The following is a 23,653-nucleotide window of genomic DNA, read 5'->3' on the forward strand; positions in this document are numbered from 1 at the left end:
AGAAAGAGCCCACGAATACCAAACGACAAAAAAAGCTGCTTTCACGAACAATGACTATTTACAAGGCCTTGCCAAACCAGTGTATAAAAGAGGGCTTTAAAGATCAGAAACTCACAAACCATTTAAAATTACAGGCGCCTTTTTAAAGCGAGACAGCTAGTGCCCATCCTTTGTCCAACGCGAGATCTTATTATCTACTCGAAAGATTAAGAGTTCGCAAGGAACCAGCGTATAAATCCTCCGGGTCCTCATCTACTAAATCCAGGCCCAGGGAAGGTCCGGCTGACACATGAAAGCAGGATCTGGACGGGGGAGATGGGGGGTTGTGGAGTTTGGAGGTTAGCAGTTTTAGTGATCTGTTTACCTTCTCCTCTGGCAGACTGGCGGGCAGATTTAGGTCTTTGACATTTGGAAAGTCTGGCAGGAGAGTGCCTAGCTTGGAGCGCGGTGAATACGCTACTGTCTGTTTGGTGACCTCTTTCTTGCCCGTCTCGTTCACCCACGCAGCACCCTTTTTAGAGTACATCACATCGTAGTACTGGGAGCTCTCCTTCACTGCGATGCCATAGTAATGATACCTGATAGAGAGAGATAGAGATAGAGATAGAGAGAGAGAGAGAGAGAGAGAGAGAGAGAGAGAGAGAAGAAAGGGGTGAAATTTATATATGAGATTTTGTTTTATTGCTAACAGTTTTGCGTTATTAAAGCATATTAAGCAGTTACTTGAATAACAGTAAGTAAGTGACATGTGAAATGCTTAGTATAATCTGTTGTTTTTGAATATACAGATTAATGATGGAATACAGTTATGTAAACAAACGGCAGTACTTCTTTACGTAAATATCTTTGGGGTAAAAATAGTGATGTGTTTCTTTCTCTTTGTTTTTTGTTCCTCCAGACGGGAATTTGGAGTGGAGTGCTATACGAAATTATGGACAGAGTAACTGTGAAACTAAATACTTGTGCAAAACATTAAGATCTTTATATTTTTTAGTTTCTGAAAGAAAAGAAAGAAAGAAAAAGAATACTTTTTAAATAATTCATTCATTCATATTCCTTCGGTTTAGTTCCTTTATTCATCCGGGGTCACCACAGCGGAATGAACCGCCAACTTATCAATATATTTTACACAGCAGATGTCCTTCCAACTGCAACCCAGTACTGGCAAACACCCATGCGCACCCATCTCGCATTCACACACACACTCATATACTACAGCCAATTCACCTATAGCACATGTCTTTGGCGTTTGGAAACCAGAGCACCCGGAGGAAACCCACGCCAACACAGTCAAACTCCACAAAGACATGCCAACAGGACCTTCTAGCTGTGAGGCGACAGTAATAACCACTGAGCCACCGTGCTGCCTTATACTTAATTATCAGAGATATTTTGTGTTAGTAATATTATTTTTACTAAGGAACGCATGTGGATACAAAAGATCAGAAATCTATTTTTCTTATTTTGAAAGTGATACCAGTTCCTCTTGAAACAGTTTGAATCTTGAATTAGGGTTACTTCCCTCCAAGCACAGGACGTCAACATGAAGTCATACTGACGTTGTACCCCAACATCGTGAGGATGTTGGATTTTGTTTGGAAAATCTAGTTGATGTCAGAACCCGACGTTAATGTCCAACATAAAATCAATCAAATATCAACATTTAATTATGTTACACCTTCACGTTGTGTTGGCGTCTATCAGATGTTGGATTTTGGTCACTTTCTAACCTAAAATCAACTAAAGATCAAAGTAATTTGACGTCATTACTGGATGTCAAAAAAACGTTGTCGCTTGGATGCTGGCTGGACATTAAATTTTGGTCACCTGACGTCATGAAATCTAAATCTAACCTAATTTTAATGTCTTATTATGTTGTGTGCCTGATGGGTTTATTATCATTGACATAATATTTGTATATTTCATTAATAGTTAGAATATATATTTTAAATTGTCTATATCTATTTTATAGCTTATTACAGATGTGTTTTTTTGTCATTGGTTACATTTCTAATGTATACATTTTTTCAATTTTAATACATCAAATGGGGTGACACGGTGGCTTAGTGGTTAGCACTGTCGCCTCATAGCTAGAAGGTCATTGGTTTAAGTCCCGAGGCAGTAGGCATTTATGTGTGGAGTTTGCATGTTCTCCACATTTCCTCCGGGCCCTCCAGTTTCCCCCACAGTCCAAAGACATGCGCTAACGATGAATTGATTAAACCAAATTGGCCGTAGTGTATGTGTTTGAATGAATGTGTATGGATCTTTCCCGGTACTGGGTTACAGCTGGAAGGGCACCTGCTGTGTAAAACATATGCTGGAAAAGTTGCTGGTTCATTCCGCTGTGGCGACCCCTGATAAATAAAGGAACTAAGCTAAAGGAAAATGAATGAATGAATGAATAAAGTGAAACTAAATAAGCATAAAAAATCTTTAACAAGTAGTTTTACTTATATTAAGTTATAAGTTATAAATTATAGTTTATGTTATCTTACAATCATTTTATATCAAGTAATAAAAAATGTTGGTCCTACTTTTTATTAAGTGGCCTTAACTAATATGTACTTACACTGTAATTAATAATTAGTTGCAATGTACTTATTGTGTAAATGCTTGTTTATTCATTATATTTATGCTTGATTTAATACCTGCATGTAATTACATCTGCAATTAATTTACATGTATTAATAGTTACATGTATAATTACACTATTGACCATCCCTTAGACCTTAACCCACTCTTAAACCTACCTATACCATCAAACCCTACCCATATCTCACCTCAAGAGCACCAGAAGGGTTCTGCAATACATTATGAAGACAGTAAGTACATTCTATTTATATTTACACGTAAGTACACTATAGTTAAGGCCACTTAATATAAAGTGGAACAAAAATGACTTTTGGTTTGTTTGAATTCTGATTATTACTAAATCAATAAATGTACAATGTTAACAAAAATAATCTTGAAAATCAGTAAAGGAACTTACTTTGATTGACCTCTAGTTCCTAATCTCCGCGTGGTCAACTGAGGAAACTGTTGCCTTATTATCTGTTTGGACATGGTAAGAAGAAAACACGTACATTAAACCTTTCAGGCCACATAGTTTATTACATCTGTCACAACTACAACAAAACAATAAGCAGTCTCAATCATCTCGTTAAATTCATGCACATCCAATGACATTTCTTTCTTTTTCCCGAAATCTCAGTTCCTTTCTCTGTCTCGCTCTGCTTTTTTCTTCTTTTTTTTTCCATCCGCATGCTCCTTGGTCCAGCTCCCGGTGCAGAAATCTTTGCAAACAGTGAAGCTCTCTATTGTGTGGGATGAAAAAAGAGGCCAAGCTGTGAAGTTTCTGTCAGGCTTGGCTTGATAAATGAGCAGACAGGGAGGCAGGTCCAGCTCTCTCTCTCTTTTTTGTCCCGAATCAATGAAGCCTTCCTAAAGGACACCCCACGCTGCTCCAGCCACTGATCTAACATTCCGCAACATCACACCCTTCCAAATTTCCTTTAATTACACATTAATCCAGGCCCCCTCTCTTTTTTCAATATCCTCCGACGGGACCCGGGGGAGCGGGATAAGGGTGTCGGGGGGTGGCCGTATGAGTAGGTGGGTTGAGGGGTTGTGGGAACAAGGGTGAACATGCTCATTGTTTATATTGTCCAGCTATGAGTTTGCAGAAGAGGTGTAAGAAAAGACCACTGACTGCGTCTCCTCTTCATAAAACATGCAGTTATGTCATGCTTTTTTTTTTAGTAACAGATGTTTTACTTTTTTTTTCAGGGTCAACTTAGACTTGTTTTAATAAGGTAATGACCCATCATTAAAGATTAAATATATACAGTAGTACCTTTCCGAAGCTTGCAGCATTGACTGGCTGTGAGTCCAGTTTTTCGCAAAAGTCCAGGTAGTGCATGTACAGGGCGCTGCGAGGAATACACACACCCTCTGCGATCTCGTAGTTCTCCTCCAACCTGGTGCAAACACAGTTTTGGTTAGGGGACTCATCTGAAAACAATTTACAATGCATTACGTGTTGATATTAGGCATGGAGTTTCTTTTACAGCTTACAGCCGTGGAGAAAATTTTAATAGTGGAAGATTTGAAACTACTTGAAAGTTCTCAATTTCTCAAGATTTACAATTTGTGGTTATGTAAGACACAATTTCCGTTTCGTTCTGTAAACTACTGGCGACATTGCTGCTGAATTTAAAATTAAAATGAACTAACAATCAAGCTGCCATGTTTTCAGACACGTTTTGTTCATTTTTGGACAACACAATATCATCAGCGTTTTAACTTCGGCACAGAGAAGACATCAATATTTTGTAGAAGGACCCTGATTGTCTACTAAAGCAAATGAAAACATTGGCATTTTACAATAGTAGCTTTTTGAACTAAGAAACAAATACATGAATAAAATGATCTAATAAACAATATTTGTATTTGAAAATTGCACAAAAAATGTTATCAGACTTTTATAGAATACCACAAATATGTGTGATTTAGTTAAACTCATACCTAATAAATCCAGTAAATCCAGAGAAACTAAGAACTTCCATATCTGTTATTTTTTTCCATAGCTGTATTTACAGGAGTGATCTTCAAGCACTAGATAATGTGGCATTTTAAAGCCATATTTCCTAGCTGTGTACATGGTGCAAAATGTTTTCTTAATATCTGTCTTGTTTTCTAATACAAACATATCTAATACTAATTGTTTTCTTAAGTCAAGATAAATTTACAAAGAAGCACAATTACTGTCAGATGTTAAGTGTTTTATCATACAAAATAAGTGCTTATGACGTTATAGAAATAATAGTAGTTTTTTACTTTATAATTAAGAAATATATATAATATATATATATATATATATATATATATATATATATATATATATATATATATATATATATATATATATATATATATATACACTTGAAGTCAGAATTATTAGCCCCCTTTAAATTGTTTTTCTTTTTTAAATATTTCCCACATAATGTTTAACAGAGCAAGGAAATTTTCACAGATAATATTTTTTTTGTGTGTGTGGAGAAAGCCTTATTTGTTTTATTTTAGCTAAAATAAAAGCAGTTTTTATTTTTTTTTTAATTAACATTTTAGGGACAAAATTATTAGCCCCTTTTAAGCTATGTCTAGTCTACAGAACAATCCGTCGTTATACAATAACTAATAACTTGCCTAATTACCCTAACTTGCCTAGTTAACCTAATTAATTTAGTTAAGCCTTTAAATGTCAGTTTAAGCTGTTTAAAAGTGTCTTGAAAATATATCTAGTAAAATATTATTTACTTTCATCATGGCAAAGATAAAATAATTCAGTTATTAGAGATGAGTTATTAAAACTATTACGTTTAGAAATTAGTTGAAAAAAATCTGCTCTCCATTAAACAGAAATTAGCGAAACAAAATAAACAGGAGGGCAAATTTTGACTTCAACTGTATATATTTTGTTTTAAAAATTTAAGAATATTTTAATATTTATACTGGAACACAAGACAAAAATACTATGAAAGAAAATCATATTGGTAGCTTATGCCTGTTTTTTTTTTCCCATCGGTCCATTTTTAAAAAATAAATAGCCTTAACACAAATTAAATTGTAGGTTTCAGTGTGAATGCATGGCTTCCAAGACCAACCACAAGTTTAATTTAAATAAATGCAATGAACTTTTATATCAAACAAGAAAATCAAGTCATAGAAATTAGCTTAAAATCATACAAACATTTAAAGGTTTTTGTCAGGAGTGAAGTTAAGTTACATATAATAGACAATCAATTTTTATAGTATTTGCTTATCATTTTATAAGCAATCTTAAATGAATCATCATTTTTTGTAAGATTGTAAGTCTGTTTTACTTTGGACAACTTGCAAGCAACAGTACCCCAAACAGACCATTTGGAAATTCAGCAGCTTTTTTATGACCTATCAATTAGCCAGTTTGGACAAGCAAAGTGCATTGAAAATCATGAATCAAGTGTATTTTGAATTTTCTTACAAAACTGAGAACTGGAAGTGTTTATTAATTATTTTAAATAATATATTTTGAAAGGAAACGTGTAAGTTAATCTACAGGATGAAAATAAGCAGTCCCCAGAGTAAATTACACTCACCATTGTAATGTAGCAGGTGTTGAATGTGGCTTAGATGCTCGGTTATTTTCCTTCTCTTCGTCTTTTAATGAAATAAAAAAACAACAATCAGAATCTGTAGTTTACCCTAAAATAAAGCATTTCTATATCTTAACCATAGCTACAACATAAATTGTTATATAGAGGATATATTCAGTCACTGTTGACATTCACTTATAATTTATTCATGACGATATGCTCGACTTACTTTCGTCGTTGGAAATATTTCCAATAGAAGAGTGGCTGGAGAAGCGCTTGCTCTCGCTTTCGTTCAGACATCTTTCAATCCAGCTCTCTGCAAAATAATAAGAATAGGAATAAAACAGGTAGACCTAATATAATCACGTTATGCCTTTTTTATCTTAAAGGGAGATGGCCGTCTTCGTGCAGTGTTCACTATGGCCTACTTCTTCGTGGGATTTCATCTTTTAAAATGAACCCAAACTAACAAAACAAACAACAACACGTTCTATTGTATTGTTTTCGATTCTTGTATATTCGAAGTAATCCAACATTTCAGCATCACAGGCTATCTTTTCATTTCCCAATAGCAAAAGCAACAGGTGCGTGAACGCGCGTGATTCCTAAACAACAATTCTTCTGGCCTACCTCTTTAATTCCCTCCTCAGCTTGAAATACTTTGCAAAAGTTTTGAACTGTAATTGTACTTTTGAACTCCATACAGTGTTTCTTATTCAAATCATCAGCTGTCAATTTATGCTCGAGTCCAATAAACATTCTAAAACGTGGCTGCAGCCGCTGCCTGTTGAGTTGAGGGGCATAATGATAATAATAATGACGGGGCAATTCAATTACAATCGATTCTTTGGGCAGCTGGGTTTGTGTTTGAAATGTTTTCAGCAGAACTGCAGGAATCCCGCATTGTTCCTGAGGCGAATTACAGGCGCGCGCACGCTCAATTGATTCCGCGCGCTCCTCCAGAGCGGTGTCGTCATAATGGAAGCTTTTTAGCGCCTTTCTCATTTCTGCTCTTTAAGTAAAGCTACTGGCGTCGGTACATCACAACACAGAGACTACTATAGTGTAATTCATTTCAAACCTATGTCAGTCATGTTTTTCCTCCACATGAAGCTCGATAGTAGCGGCTGCCAAGTCGGTTGAGGAAATAGCCAGCATCAGGTTATGGTGAAAGTTATGAAACTTGGAGATGCTATTTGACAACCATCAGACATCTGACTATTCGGGTGGCAGGTGTAAAGTGAGTGACTTGATAAAAATATAAATTTAGAGATGAAAATATATATTTTTGGAAACTTAATAGGCTGAAATCAGCATTTCTTAAGGTATTAAAACTTTGATAGAAAAAGCAGGAGTCTGTTAAACAATGACAAATGTTTTACACTAATTCAACTTATTTTAAAAAGTCAATCATGTTTAAAGCTCTTTTTTTTAATTATACAGAATTCAACGAGATTTTTAAGTCAGTTTAATGTAATGAAATATTTAATTATTTACATCTTAAGGCAGCACCTGTTTGTTCAATTATTTGCTCACTTTCTGCACCATAATTAAACGCTTAACTTCCCTTTAACAGGGAAACAAGCAAACAGAAGATAAAAATCAAGCAACCATGTATCTTAATATAGGTCCGTCAATCTTTTATTAAAGTTCTGAGCAGTAATTTTACTAATTAGAGACCTAATCTTTCAATAACTAATCTTTAGAGTGTTTGAATTTTTATTAAAAAACAAAACTTAGACAAATGCTTACAGCGAGATATTAAAATGTACTTTAAATATGAAATATCCCTTGCATTACAAAATATTTTCTTTTTAAATTGCTGTAAATAAAAATAAAAAAAGCTGGGTTTTGCACATTTCCTTAATGTTTCCCAATATAAAGCAATTAAGTTTACTTGATTGTTTTTACAAATTTAAGCCAACTGAACATGTGGATAAAACATAAACAAATTAAGCTGTCCCCAAAAAACACTCAAGAATTGTGTTGATTCAGTTGATTTTAAATAAGTAGTTTGAACAAGTAGCAAACATATTTTTTGAGTGAAGGCAACTTTACTGAAAAGAAAATGTTTAAAGATGGTTTCTTAGATTTACTAAAACAAAATGTACATTAAGAGGTTGTAAACAATTTATTTAGGCTGAATTTAAATAAACAAATTAAGTTGAATATTATTACAATTAATTTGTTTGTTTAAATTCAACACAAATAAATAGTTTGCAACAGTTTTGCAGACATTTCTTTTTTCAGTGTATCAATAATAACACCTGAAAAAGGCTATCTAAAATAATTCTATTAACATGGATTTAACACTAAATTAAAATGAATTGTGTTAGCTTAACATTTAGCACTCATTCATTTCAATTTTATACAAAATAATATATAAATTATTATTATTATTATTATTATTGCAGCACAGCTTTAATTTTAAATGTATTTAAATACAAAATGTAATTAAATTCCATCAGTGTTGGCTGATAGCTGGTTGAGAACAGAACAGATTTTCAGTCTAATTGAATCATTTGGTCTGTGAACGGTAGTGCTCTAAATAATTGGATTAAATTCAATCTAAAGGCGAGACTGATCTGAGATCATTCATAATCAGGCACTGAATATCAGTGGAAAAGTATCACTGAAATTGGGCAAATGACTAATTATTAACTTCAAATTTGGGTTGATTCAGTAGAACCTAATGATTTTAAAGTTCACTGCTTTTTTGTAAGCCATGTTTTAAATTTTATGAACAAATTTTGAGGGTAAAACCCAAGAGGAAAACATTCTATCATTGTAAATATTCTCTGCACAGATCATAATGTCGCCTTTGGCATTTATGCCTACAGGAAAAGCAATTATATAGTTCTCATTAGCACCCAGCACAGCTCCACTTAAGCAGAAATTTGGCTTGAGCAGGTGCATCATTTTAACAAAACTTTTGAACTTGACCACAAACTCAGAATCACGACCTTACGTGAGTTTCCACTCATTTTGCTATTCCATAAAAACCAGCGTCCGCTTTACATAGTCCCAAAATTGTGTGAACCAAAAAATTCTCAGCAGCATAAAACCGAGGCCAAAAAAAACCAAACATGCCAACTTATCTCTTCTGTACTAAATTCAAAAGCTTCCCTCGTGCAAAGTTAAGCAACTTTTTCTGATGCCCATCCCAGGTCACTGAATCCCAAGGCCTGATTTGTTTTCGCGTTAGAGCCCAGATCCCGAGCGTCCCAATGCCACGGCAGTGCAGCAGGAACCAACCTGTGGAATCCATGTCAGGCTCTTCCAGCAGCCCACAATGCATCCTCTTCCCATGCACGTTCCAGGGGCTCCTCTGAGAAAATGGCTCCGTGCAGGACTCCCCCTCCTCAGTTCCCTCCGTCTCTCCGAGAGAACTGCCCGTCGCAGAGATGCATACGATGTGAGGTCCGTGGAGAGGGTGGCGGCGGTGATGGAGGCGGGGGTGTGGGTTGCAGGAGCGGGTGGGGTCACAGACTCCAGAGATCCAGCGGGGGAAAAGCCAGAGCCGTCAAAATGTTTGCTGATGTTTCATGGGAAAGGGGCTGATTTTATAGGAGCCCTGATGGGGGACATGTCATTGATAGGCTCGGCAGGCTGATGAATGGCTTCGAGTCAGATGGGGATGTGGCAAGGCTCACTGGAAGTCTTTTGTGGGGCTGTTTTGAATAAGAAAAGCTCCCTTCCCAGAAAAAAAGAGGCTTAGATCTACGCAATCCCAGCACTGTGGCCTCCCCATCGCCCATTATAGCATTTAATACGTTTTCGTACCCTCCTCACACGCACAAACACACTCTGCCCCCATTGCTTCAGTTTTAAAGTTCTCAATGCAAGAGCCACTTCTTGGCACGGCGCAAAACTTTTTTGATGCGCAGAACACCATTGAGGAATTGAGGCACTGTGTGGAAAATGAAGGACGAAAGTTGCGTTGTATACAAAAATGATCTTGACCAAATTGTTTGTCGTCATTTTTTGACACCAAAAACTTTATGGGTCAGTGGCAAAAGTGGAAAGAGAAAGTTTGGCGGACCCCCCTCCTCCTACCCTTCGCTCACTCCTTGAAGCAACCTTATTTTAGTGTGCTGGGAGGAGAGAGCGGCCACAAAAGGGGGAAGTAAAAGTGTAGAGCCTGAGGCAGGGAGGGCTCTGATGGAGTGCCTACAAACTGCAGAAGGGAAAGCTGTGATTAGAATATGAATGGAACCACGGGGGAAAGAGAGAGTGAGCAGGAGAAAGGGGGATTATGGTGGAACTGCTCCCCACTTGTTGGATGGCAGAGGAACGCTCGCTCCTACACCTATAGACTGCGCAGGCGCAAGGATGCCACCATGGGACTCCTTGCTGCTTGGAGGTCAGACTACGGCTGGAGAAACTTAGTTGAGGTTTATGTGGAGGGTCTGACTGTACAGTGGCCCCCAAAATGCATTAGGGGACATTAACTTGACAACATTCATTGATTTTCCTTTGGCTTAGTCCCTTATATTTCAGGGGCTGCCACAGTGGAATAAACCGCCAACTATTCCAGCATATGTTTAAAACAGTAGATGCCCTCCCAGTGGCAACCCAGTACTGGGAAACACCCATACACTCATATTCACTCACAACACATGTCTTTGGACTGTGGGGGAAACCGGATACCTGGAGGAAACCCACACGAACACAGGAAGAATATGCAAACTCCACACAGATGCTGGCCCGGTCGGGACTCGAACCAGCGAACTTCTTGCTGAGGTGACAGTGCTAACCTTAGACTCCATGCCACCCTGCTTCACATTTTCAAGCATAAAAATACACATATGTGCTTTTGATATTTGGAAAGATTAACTTTTGCAACTGGTGATACATATGAAATAGCATAAGCCCTACTGAAGTTAAACTACAAGAAGTTAAAATCTTGGGATAAAAAAGTAATTTTAGTTTAACTTTAATTTTAATAAATTAATTAGGTTTTTGCTCACATTGTACAATTCTTGGTATTTTTAGCTCAGTAATTTTTATTAATTTGTTTAATAATTATCATTAGCTACTGCTTACTGTATTAATAGTTAGGATAGTTGTAGTTGGGTTTATGTAATGGGTAGGATTAGAATGATTTCTAAAAAACAGCCAATTTCAAAATGGGTAAGTAATATTTGCAGAATTATTTAAATATAGTAAATTCGTTATCTTAACAGGTTTACGTTATTTTTAAGTCTAGTAAGCTTATTGCTTTTAAGGCAGTGGGTTTACTTGTTTTAAGTAACTTAATCACTTTTTACAGTGTACAGCAAAGATTCTCAATCTCAGTCCTGTAGGTCCGGTGTCCTGCAGACTTTAGCTCCAACCCCAAATCAGACAGACCTGGGCTAGCTAATCAAGCTCCTACTAGGCTTTCTAGAAACTTTCCTTCAGGTGTGTTGAGGTTTGCTCAGGGGTGGGCAAACTCCATCCTGGAGGGCCGGTGTCCTGCATAGTTTGGCTCCAACTCTAATCAAAAACACCTGAACATGCCAATCACCTTCAAGATCACTAGAAATCTATAAGCAGGTGTGTTTGATTAGAGTTGGAGCAAAACTGTGCAGGAACCGACCCTCCCAGGACCGAGTTTGAGAACCCCTGATGTAAAGGTGCTTCACACTTACCTCCCCCCTACCAAATACTATGCATTAGGACAGGGTAGAGTTTAGATCAGATATACAGCCGGCCGGACGTGCGATATGCACATTTATATACAGTAGCAGCATTTTTATGACACTGTATAACAATAATTCATATTTTTACAGTACTGTGACGGTTGGGTTCAGGGTTGGGGGTAGGTGTTAAAAAATACAACTTTTTGGGTAATTTAATAGATAACATAAAAAAATACTCTGTACAACTACTGTTTTTACATTACTGTGACAGTTGGGTTTAGGGTTGGGGTAAATGTTAATAAAATACAATAAATGGGAAATTTACTAAACAATATAAATAATTCTTGTTAACTTCCGGCCGCATCCATACCCGATCTAGCAACAACCTTAGTACAGGTGTGTCCAAACTCAGTACTGGAGTGTGGGTGTCCTGCATAGTTTAGCTCCAACTTCCTTTAACACACCAGCCTGTAGATTTCTAGTAGAAAAAGCTTGATTAGCTGGTTCATGTGTGTTTACTAGGGTTTGGAACTAAAACATCCAGGACACCGGCCCTGCATTAGGACATACTACACGGCTCAAATGTAGTAGGAAGTTTATAAGGTTACAATGTACACTTTTAGAAATTACTTTTACTGTTTCTCTGTAAACTACAAAAATTCTATTGGCATGTGCAGTACTTGACACGCAAATTTAAGCTTTTCCTTTAAGTCTTAATGGGCAATTCCCCCTTTCGTAAGATAATAACTTAAGGGTGATTCCTATAATCCCTCAAGCAGATCTCTATACACATACAGTTTAAGTCCAAATTATTAGCCCTCCAGAATTATTAGCCCCCCTATTTAACTTTTCCCCCAATTTTTGTTTAACGAAGAGCAGATTTTTTTTTTTACACATTTCTAAGCATAATAGTTTTAATAACTCAACTCTAATAACTAAATTATTTTATCTTTGCCATGATGACAGTAAATAATATTTTACTAGATATTTTTCAAGATACTTCTATATAGCTTAGAGGGATATTTAAAGGCTTAACTAGGTTAATTAGGTTAACTATAGGCAGGTAAGGGTAATTAGGCAAGTTATTGTATAATGATGGATTGTTTTGTAGACTATCAGAAAAAATATAGCTTAAAGGGGCTAATGATTTTGTTTTTGAAATGTTTTTATTTTTTTATTTTACTAAAAACTGCAGAAATAATACAAATAAGAATTAAAAGTATTATTCAGAAGAAAAATATTATCAGACATACTGTGAAAACTGCCTTGCTCATGTACATATCATTTGGGAAATATTTAAAAAGAAGAAAAAAAATTAAAGGTTTAAAGGGGGCTAATAATTCTGACTTTAACTGTATATTTGGACTATATGTGTGCAGCTGTGTTGAGTCTCTTTACATAAAAATTATATCATCATTATCTGGCTTAGTGTAATACAATATTTTTAGTTGATTTTATGGATCTGTGTATTGTTTCAACAAAGTTCATGCCAATTGTGTATGAAATTTTAAAAATGTAAACGTCATGACATGTTCTCCAACAGGTTGAAGTACAACACACAACTATTAAAAGCATAATCAGTTGTTGATTCATCATAAGCCTGAGCACACATTTTGTTTAAAGAAAGATGTTGAAGTTTCTACAAGGTCTCATAAAGGCCAATAATAAACCTTTAATATTCACTCATAAAATGACTTTTCTTTTTGTTTTTTTTGTTCAAGCTGCCTATTTACTTAGGCAAGTTCATCATAAGTTACTCACTTATTCATCAAGGGTCACCACAGGGTAATGAACTGCCAACTTATCCAGCATTTGTTTTACACAGTAGATGCCCTTCCAGCTGCAACGCAGTGCCTGGAAACATCCAAACACACTAATTCACACACATACACTAGGGCCGCTTTAGTTTATTCAATTCACTTATACCGCATGTCTTTGGACTGTGGGGAAATCAGACCATTCTGAGGAAACCCACAGGAACACGGGGAGAACATACAAACTCCACAGAGAAATGGCAACTGACACAGCCCTGACTCGAACCAGCAACCTTCTTGCTGTAAGGCGGCAGTGCCAACCACTGAGCCACCATGTTAATTTAACAACTTAATTGTTTTATGTTCAATCCACTTAAATTTGTAAAAACAGTTAAGGTAACTTAATTGATTTGTGTTGTGACAACATGAAGGAATTCTGTGGAAGCCGTTTTAAAGTTTGCATCTCCTAAGCTTCCAATGTTTCCTGTTCATACAATCACATTTTCTTTAGAGTAGACAAAGACAATAACATTAGTTTTTTAGTAACTTGCACTGTAAGTTTAGGTTTCAAAAGTTTGTTTTCAGACTCCCAAAACATAGCTGTGGTGGAAATGAATAGTCAAAACACAAAAACGTTCTATATTTAGTTGAGAATTGTGTTGTGTAAATTCCCTGTGATACACAGAATATAAACATCCATTTATTTAAAAGAAATGTAACATTAAATTTAAAGTCATATACACACTTTATGGTTGTAATCGATTTATGAATGTGTCCACAGATAATATGTGATGAATAACTATGCTGAGACACTTGTATCAACTTTTATTTCTGTTGTAGTATTTAATTGAATGTAATGACATTTGGGGCCATAAACTACACCATAAGAGGCAGTGTATGGCGTGACGTTGTTTAGTTGTAATCACTTGATCATTTTAATAGTCATTTAGCATTTCAAATGTTAGGTTGGCACTATCAATGGCAAGTCAGTATTCCAGTTTTCCATCTAGAAGCACATTACTGTTCAAAGGTTTTGGCTAACACTAAATGATTATGGTCAACTGTTCAGATACCTTCAGTCAATATATATCCGAGGCAAGAAGACTCTAACCACTCTTAACCTACGATTTACATCAAAGAGGTATTTTGGCACATTTGGTTCTCGCTCTGGAATTTTATTGAGAGTACTGAGTGATTATGTCTTTCTAAATTTGTATATTTATAAATTATAATTTTCTTTTATTTTTGTCTTTGCTTTCAAGCATTTGTATGCATTTGAATGTCTAACAAAAACTGCTGTACTGCTATAATTCTGCATGCTGTTTGTGTTGCGCTGCAATAACATTTCCAAAACGCTGGCTGGCAGTGAGGGTTTTGTTTCTCTGTGTCAAGTTTTTTTGTGGGTGTTTTGTATTTTCTAAACGCTAGCTTAATGTACTAGTAGCTAAAACTTGCTCATTCTGAGACGAAAACTGGCAAACATGCAACAACTTTAGTCATAAAGTAAACCTAAAACAAAATTTCCATCTAGAGCTCCTTCACCGGATTCAACACCAACACTCACTCCAATGGGTTCGCATGGCTCTCATCCCCGCCCACACTTCTCAGCGCTACGTGTGACATGTAGTTACTTTTTTTTTTTTTGAAGTGTGGGTCAGTGTCGGTGTCAGCTATGGCGAGGGGTATGGGACCATGTGAAGGCTGCGGCAGACCATATATGTGCGCTTGATGCAGAAGTATAAATCAGCCTACAAGATACCAACACAATCTCACTGCAATTCCCAACTTTTTTATTTAGTGGTAATTTAGAATGAATTAGTAAAATCTTATTTGTACAATTTATTACGATTTTCTCATCCCTCAATGACGGTTTGGTTTACGGGCGGGGTTGGGCCCACACCTCCTTTTCATAAGACGGAACTCATACGAATTCGTACAAATTCGTCACTAAACTGACAAAACGTAAAAGTTACGTTCCCTCATGAGATCAGGCACAAAATGTCATTTTACATAAAGATTATTTAATATTTTTTCAAATGTTCTTCCTTCAAACTTATATTCATCAAAATATCCTGAAAAACTAATAAAAAAAACAGCAACTACAGAAATACATCAAACAATAACACACATAATGGAGTAATATTTATAAATATAAGAATTTTTTTCCCATTACTGGAATAAATAACAATAAAAAAAAATCTACATATATAACAGTTACAGTTGCTAACTATTGCTAACTGTAACGTTTGACTACCTAATTGTATTTTTGATCAAATAAATGCATAAATAGCCTTCTTGTTCAAAGATTTTTTTTTTCAACCGTAGAAAATAAATAAAATAAATAAAGATAATAACCCCTAATTTTTCAACGTTAATATACTTTTTTTTTTTTTAACTCTTTATTTTCACTTTCATTGAAAAAACCTTCATACATTACATACAGTACTGCCTGAGTTCTTACAAAGAAATATACCATTAAAATTCTTTTGGTAGTACTTACAGTGAATTTAACTTAGTACAAAAAGGAACGCAAAACCCTACCACCCACCCCACCCATTTAACATTGATCAAAATATTTGTGGAAGGTTCATAAAAATAAACGTTAATATACTTCATCTTAAAAAAAATAAACAAACAAAACAAATCCCTTCATCAAACACTCTGTAGTGATTTGACACTATGGATTAAGCAGTAAGAAGTGGATATAGCGCAGGAGAGACACAAACATCAATGAAAATGTCCTTAATTACAGTTTTAAAGATGGAGGCAGTGAGCGAGGAGGAAGGGTATATCTGCATCCTCTCCTCAGAACACTTCCTTTTTCTGTCGCTCTGGTCTCGCTCTCATTAGTAGCTCATTAGCTTGGACAGGTGCAGGCGGCCAAAAGAGACGCCCTCAGACCCTTAAACCCCCTCTAGCCTGAGAGCGAGCCGCGCTTTCTTCCAATCAATACCCTCCACGGCCGCTTGCTGGGTGGGAGCAACCAATGAATAGTGGATGATTTAGTGTATAAAAAAATCAAAGTGGGAAGGTGGTCAATGTAACAAACAAGCTTTTCTGCTGTCAGTGTTGTCACATTAACACATAATCAGCACTGCTCAATACCTCAACAGCATGATGATCAAGACACTGCAGGGGAAAAATTAGTTTGATGGAAAGGAAGCATCCAAAGAACACTTTTAAATGTTTCCTTTTTTGCAGTGTCAACTTGTGTCTGTAGATTTCAATCACAGTGCATACACTCACCGGCCACTTTATTAGGTACATCTATAATCTGACCCTACCACCCAAATGTCGCAGCAGAAATCGAGACTCATCAAACCAGGCAACATTTCTCCAATCTTCTATTGTCCAATTTCGTTGAGCCTGTGTAAATTGTAGCCTCAGTTTCCTGTTCTTAGCTGACAGGAGTGGCTCCCGCTGTGGTCTTCTGCTGCTGTAGCTCATTTAGCTCAAGGTTGGACTTGTTGTGCGTTCAGAGATGCTCTTCTGCATACCTTGGTTGCAACGAGTGGTTTTCAAGGTACTTTTGCTTTTCTATCAGCTTGAACCAGTCTGGCCATTCTCCTATGACATGAAAAAGGCATTTGTGCCCACAGAACTGCCGCTTACTTTAGATGTTCTCTTTTTCGAGAAAAAAAGATGTTCTCTTTTTCTGTTGTGCGTGAAAATACCAGTAAAATTAACTTAAATCACATTTCTTCCTCATTCTGATGCTCAGGTAAACTGCAGCAGATTGTCTTCACCATGTCTACATGCCTAAATTGGTGCCATGTGATTCACTGATTAGAAATTTGTTATCGAGCAGGTGGACAGGTGTACCTAATAAAGTGGCCAGTTAAAGTATATTTAAAGGCCTTTTCACAACATGAGTTTTTCTACAGCTTAAATCTCCACTTTAGCAGCTTTACATACAACAAACTTTATGTTTTTATTCATATCTATATTCTGAATGTTCTACTAAAGGGATTTAATTCATTAATTCAACGTTTTAGTACACAAAAATGTTGAAAACACTTTTGGGAGAACTTTTTGGCAGTATTTTATATAGATTCCCCAAAAACCCTACTGTAAATGCATTTAAATCTTTAAATAAATTTTTGTGCTAGAAATGTATGCAAATGACCACATATTTATGAAAATGCCTCATTTGCATATTTCCACATTTTGGAAAACTTGTAATGCAAAAAATGTTTGCAACAGGTAATGTAATGAATCAACTTCACTTTATTACATTTACAATTTATTCATTTATTGGAAATCAAACTGAAACAATTAAATCCACATATTTTTGGACAGCAAACATACATAAACTAAACAGAATGCCAATTTCCACTTTAATGACATTCAAGCAGGCACTTCTATATATATATATCTTATCAATAAGATAAGAGGTGTTTAACAAAAATGAAGATATTTTCAGTGTGACTTGCATATAATCAGTAATACTGTATCGCTCCTATGTAGTAGTTATTTTATGTTGTTGTTGTAGTAATGACTCGCCTTCACTCATTGTAGCGAGCCAGTTTGAGGCGAGGGATGATGTTCATGGACTGCAGCTCTTGGAAGAGTAGTTTGCAAGCGTATGGAATTCGTAGAGAGGACACATGACAGGAAGACTTGCAGTAATGACACCTGCAACAGACAGACAGACAGACACAGACAGACAAACGTGACTAATAAATTCCTTTTAAAATAGATTGTTATCATTTTAAGAATAATTTAGCTACAGTAACTGTTGCAGTATAGTACTGGATTGTACTGACCATCCTGAATATCCCAGCAAGCCACACTGGCCACACACGTCCACCTCAAAAGCATCACTGGAGATCATGAGGCGCTCCAGCAGTAACATGCTGGCTCCATAACCAATCAGACAATCTCTTTCCATCTCACCCAGACGGAGACCACCATCTCTGGAACGACCCTCAGTGGGCTGCCTGCATTATCATACACAAAATGAGTACAAAAAAAGTAAATAAAATCAATCAAAATAACATTTAATATTAAATGAATTATATTGTTCAGCTTTTAATTACAAATGAAAATTTATAAAAGCAGAGATTATTTCTTACTTACCTAGTGAGTACTGCTCTCGGTCCACGTGCTCTGGCATGCATTTTATCCAGCACCATGTGCTTCAATTTCTGATAATACACTGGACCGAAGTAGATATAGGCTTCCAGAGGTTCCCTAAGAGACCCAAATTAATTAATCAGTAAAAATGATTACTATAAAATGCAAAGAGCAATACGGAAACATTTGGAATATTTGGAATATACAGATGCTCAAATATTTGATCAAATTTGACAGATATTTTAATGATTTTCTATTAAAAAAAATTATTTGGAACAACAAAAATAGAACAACATTCAAGATGTGACGATGCTAATGAATTTGTTCCTTTGAAAAAAAAAAAAAAGATCCCAAATGTAAGGAAAATTACTTTTGAAGTCAATGGGGACCCAAATAATCTTTTGCATTTAAAAAAATATTTTCTTATTTAATTTTACCAATGGCACTCATACAGGTTTGGAAAAACAATTTGATGGCAAGCAAATAAAGTACATTTGAATTTTTGGATTAACAATTATTCTTATTATTATGATGCTCGTCTTATTTATGTCCACCCTGCACATTTTGTTATAATTATAAACAAATTACATAATATTAATTATATTTTGCCACAAGTGTTTTGGAAAGTTACTTTTAAAAGTAATGCATTACAATATGGAGGTAACCCCCAAATTTTTTTTAAGTACTTAAAAATATAATATTAGGCAACTCATGCGTTACACCCTACACTGCGCTACCTATTAGTCAGCAAAATAAATATTTTCAAATATAATTACATTTTTATATAACCTTATTTATATTTCAACGAGAACAGATAAGAATAAGTATGCTTTTTCATTTTTACATAGAAATAACAGTTGCACTGAGTGACGATGAAACCTCTAAGTTATTTGAAACTCTGTATCTTCTGTTTTATATGTATTATTTCTTTGTACAAAAACAAAAAAACAAAAAACTGTAACCTTTGTAAATGTAATATTACTGCAGACACCAAAATTCAATGCTAAAATAGTTTTTACCCTGTGATGCCTGAGGTGACATAGTCTTTGCCCTGGTAATTGTATCCATAGCGGATGAGATCCTCGCACACGTCCTTTACTTTACTGCCCCCAAAAGCAGTGCCATAATGAAAACGGCCATCCAGGACCCCTGCTTTACCAGCCAGCAGCTCAATCAGCTTCCCAACCTAACCAACAAAACAAACCAAAGTTCATTTATTCATGTCACTGCTTGTTTGTTAATGCTTCTAAATCACAACAGCTCCTCAAAAGGGACAGTAAACTTAAAAAATAACATTTACGCACTCTCAAGCACTTCCAAACCTTTACCACTTTATTCTGTTAAACAAAAAAGAAGAATGTTGGAAGCTGGTTGCTGATATCTTTTTTAACTACAATGGAAGTCGAGCACAACCTGTTTCTACAAGATATCTTCTTTTATGTTCACACAGAAGTAAGTTTAGGGGGAGTAAATAAACACATGATTATCTTTTTTTTTGGTGAACTATCCTTTTAAGAGAGCTAATAATGTCCTCTTCCTGGCAGTTTAGATGCGGTGTTTTCTCTGGGTGACTCTGCAGCTGCTGAATGCGAGTGTCATCATGTTGAGGTCACGCACTGCTGAACGACAGTAGCCTTTACTGAGGTCACGCTCAGAAAGAGCCGGAAGATCTTTGACCTCTCACTGTCACTGAGAGGAATCTTTTCCTCTGCTCTAACTACTTCCTATATGAGAGCCAGCTGTGTGCGCCAAGACACTCCATTCAAAATTAGAAACCTCAGGAAACTGAAGTCTCAGCAAACTAATATTGGAAAATTTGGCTTACTGGAAGTTTTTTTGGAACCGATACTGGAAGAAAGGCTTAGCAAAACTGGACAGCTAATGCCAAAATCTGAAAAACAGATATTTTTCAAGGCACTAGTATTTAGATTGAAGTTCAATTTATTGGCTTAAAGAGGTTAACTAGACAAAAAAGGATAATAAGGCAAGTTAGTGTGTAATGATGGTTTGTTCTGTATGGACAAACGACAAAATATAAATATTGTTTAGTGGCTAATGACCTTAAAATGGTTTTAAAAAAATTAAAAACTGTTTTTATTCTAGCCAAAATAAAACAAGACTTTATTTGTGTATATATAATATAAAAATATTATAGGAAATACTGTGAAAAATAATTTGCTTCACAGGAGGGCTAAACATTTTGACTTTAACTGTATATATACACGAACACAAACTGCATTGTTGGGGACTCACGTACAGTCATTCTGGAGGGATAACCATGAGGGTTCATGATGATGTCAGGACAGATCCCAGAGTCACAGAAGGGCATGTCCTCTTGAGGAACAATCAGTCCGCACACACCTATGAGAGACAAGCAATGCATGTCAGACTTAAATGTAATCAACCCAAATAAATCCCATATTCAAACAGACCACAAGAAATTTTAAAGATCCCCTCAAATGCCTTTAAATAGGCAACTTTGTTCAATGTGTGACAATTTCAACTTAAATGTGAAGACAGGGTAGGAAATATAGGGAAGTTAACAGCCTTTAATAGAATAATTCAGTGTAACGCAAATGGGTCTGATGTATTTTGTGGTCTGTTGACATGATCATATGATGCGCTTTGTGATGTCGGGCCTCTGGACCAAAAAAGATTTTAGGCAAATCCTCTATTATCAGGGTGTCTTCGGAGTTTTAAAATTTCTTAAATTTCAAACTAAATTTTAGGCCCTAAAAAGTCTTAAATTCACTGAAATAAAGTCATAAATCAGATCTTAATTTTTCTTCGTCCATGTAACGCTACCCAATCGGTACAATCAGCAATCCATCTCAAAAAAAGTTTAACAAAAGTTATGTTTATTAACTCGATTTACCAATTTAGTTTAATTATTTTCCTTACAATAACATTTGTTTACAAGTTCTCAATGTATTTATAGCAACCTGGTGAGAATGCTGACATGGACACACTGATGTGCATTCATTTAGTTTATTATCTTTATTAAAACTTGTCTTTTTTTAAGAAAATGCTGAAAAAAGTATTTGTATACAAGTAGAGTTTGCTTGTTTTACACATTATTTAAAATGTGTTTGAATTTTAATAGAGTAAGTAAAAATCTTTTCCACTGGCAATTAGAAAAAGCCCCTAGCATTTTAGTCCTATAAGTATAAAATTTAATTTATATTGGTCTCAAAAGGTCTATATAAATAAGTTTGACTTAGTGAAACCTGCAGAAACCCTGTGTATGAATGCTTGGCTGTATGTGAATAAGTGACAATTTTCATCATATCTGGAAGTGAGTGGGATGCTCTAGGTAATAGAGAGTAGGGTTGGGCGATGTCGACCAACTTGGCATCGTACAATGTCTAACGTGAAACTTCACGATGGACGATTGCATCATCGTTGTATTCAGCGGTGAATTAATTATTTATGAATAATTAATTAATTCATAACTAATTAACTACTTGTAGCCTACCATTTTAACCTGAACGGCATGGTCTTTGTTTTACCCATAACCAAATTATAAATAAATAAAGATAAGTTACACACAAATTACCACCTGTCAATCAGTTTTTCCGCGGGACTCTGGCATGAATAGGCAGAGTGATCTGTGTCATTATAATGGCGTTGACAAACTTGGTTGGTAAAAAAGGTGCACAACCAACCAACAGTATCTGAGGTTTACAAGTACAAGCGTGAAAGCGAAAGATTGAAGCAGTGTATTGATGCTGTGACACATTAACTGATGGATTCAAAAGACTGAAGATAGAAAGATAGAAACAAGATTGAAACAAGATTAATTTAATATCATGTTTAACAAGTATAGTGAGACACGATCCAGCAGTACATCCCTGATAAACTGTCCAACGTGCACTGCTCACTTAGGGATTTGTGCTCAAAACACTCGCTGACTGCCTGGAGCTCAGATGTGCGCATATGCTGCAGCACATGCCAGAGTGAGTGTGTGTGTGTATGTGTGTGGTCTCGTGATGTGCGTTTTCAGCTGAATAGTGTGGACTGAGATCTTTTCAGAAATGCTAGGTGAAATGCCAGTGTGAATGTGGATTGTTTTTGTTCTAAAATGCTATTTTAAAACTAAGATCTATTAGTGTAAACGGGGGAGCTAAGTGTGTTCACAAATTGGTTGCTGCTGCGACAGGGGTGAGGCAAAGGATCACGATACTGGCTCAGCATCGTGTTGTCTATCGGCCATCTGCAATGGCATCGTCTATCGACCCAACCCTAATAAGAGAGCATTAATTGATCAAAAGATGTAACAAGAGACAAACTGAAGTGAGAAGTGATGTCATAAAAGAATTGTTGATCCACAATGGCATCAAGTATGAATCTGAGAGGTTTGAATGCTTATCTATTCTAAATGTGATCTTTCTTTTTATTTTGGAGTCACGCTAGCTTGTAAATCACTTTAACACCTTTAATTTTGATTTCCAAGCTGTCACAGCAGTCCCTTCACATAAAACTTAATTGATTTTTGAGGGATTTCAGTCCCAAACACATGCTCGATGAGAAAGTGTGAAGCTTGTGTAACTTTCATCCAGAGGCCTATAAAGCAGACGTATTGAGGTCTGCTGAAGTGGAACCATTGGCTATTCAGACTGCAGGACAGAGTGAAAGTGCTCCAAAGCGGCCAGTGAGAGTGTAAATGTTTGCAGAGGAGCTGCTCACTCTTCCCGTGGCCAGAGCAAACACATTATTGGGCCATTTGCAAGTGATAAAAGAGAGAAGAACAGGGGCAGGAAGTGAGGAGAGGTGCTTAGCTGGACAGTGAGAAGGGGATTATACACCCATAGTTTCCCCTTTACCATAGAGCACACAAAGACAGGTTCAGCTGAGGAGAGTCCAACAGGCATATGCAAAAGAGAAAAGCTCTTGTAACTAAAAAAAACTTGTGTGTTAGGGTTGCTCGACACTGAACAAAAACTGATATTGCAATATTTAGTTTGTCTGCAATATATATTGCGATATGAATATAATTTCACAAGATCTCGTATAACTCCATTTGGAATGAACGCATATTTTTACATTGATTGGGATTATTATG

General features: G+C 36.0%; 2 protein-coding genes across 5 annotated transcripts in view; both read right to left on the reverse strand.

Moving 5' to 3' along the window:
• Positions 1 to 9,554, reverse strand: part of rfx4 (regulatory factor X, 4) — a 40,408-nt gene extending 30,854 nt beyond the window's left edge. For 3 of the 4 annotated variants that reach the window (XM_087291835.1, XM_087291833.1, XM_087291834.1), the window contains exons 1-6: positions 9,393 to 9,554; positions 6,367 to 6,453; positions 6,141 to 6,201; positions 3,857 to 3,980; positions 2,993 to 3,054; positions 365 to 578 (exon numbers count right to left, since the gene is read on the reverse strand). In XM_087291835.1, coding sequence (XP_087147961.1) covers positions 365 to 578; positions 2,993 to 3,054; positions 3,857 to 3,980; positions 6,141 to 6,201; positions 6,367 to 6,453; positions 9,393 to 9,435 — 591 coding nt within the window. In that variant the 5' untranslated portion in view covers positions 9,436 to 9,554. 4 annotated transcript variants of the gene reach the window in all.
• Positions 9,555 to 17,741: 8,187 nt separating this feature from the next.
• polr3b (polymerase (RNA) III (DNA directed) polypeptide B) overlaps positions 17,742 to 23,653 on the reverse strand; it is a 38,418-nt gene continuing 32,506 nt past the window's right edge. The window contains exons 24-28 of the mRNA XM_087293041.1: positions 20,849 to 20,952; positions 19,611 to 19,777; positions 18,595 to 18,708; positions 18,282 to 18,455; positions 17,742 to 18,150 (exon numbers count right to left, since the gene is read on the reverse strand). Of these exons, the coding sequence (XP_087149167.1) occupies positions 18,021 to 18,150; positions 18,282 to 18,455; positions 18,595 to 18,708; positions 19,611 to 19,777; positions 20,849 to 20,952 (689 nt within the window). The 3' untranslated portion in view covers positions 17,742 to 18,020. The remainder of the gene's footprint in view (positions 18,151 to 18,281; positions 18,456 to 18,594; positions 18,709 to 19,610; positions 19,778 to 20,848; positions 20,953 to 23,653) is intronic.

Source organism: Danio rerio, chromosome 18 (genome assembly GCF_052040795.2).
Source record: "Danio rerio strain M-AB ecotype USA chromosome 18, GRCz13ab, whole genome shotgun sequence".
Classification (NCBI taxonomy): Eukaryota; Metazoa; Chordata; class Actinopteri; order Cypriniformes; family Danionidae; genus Danio; species Danio rerio.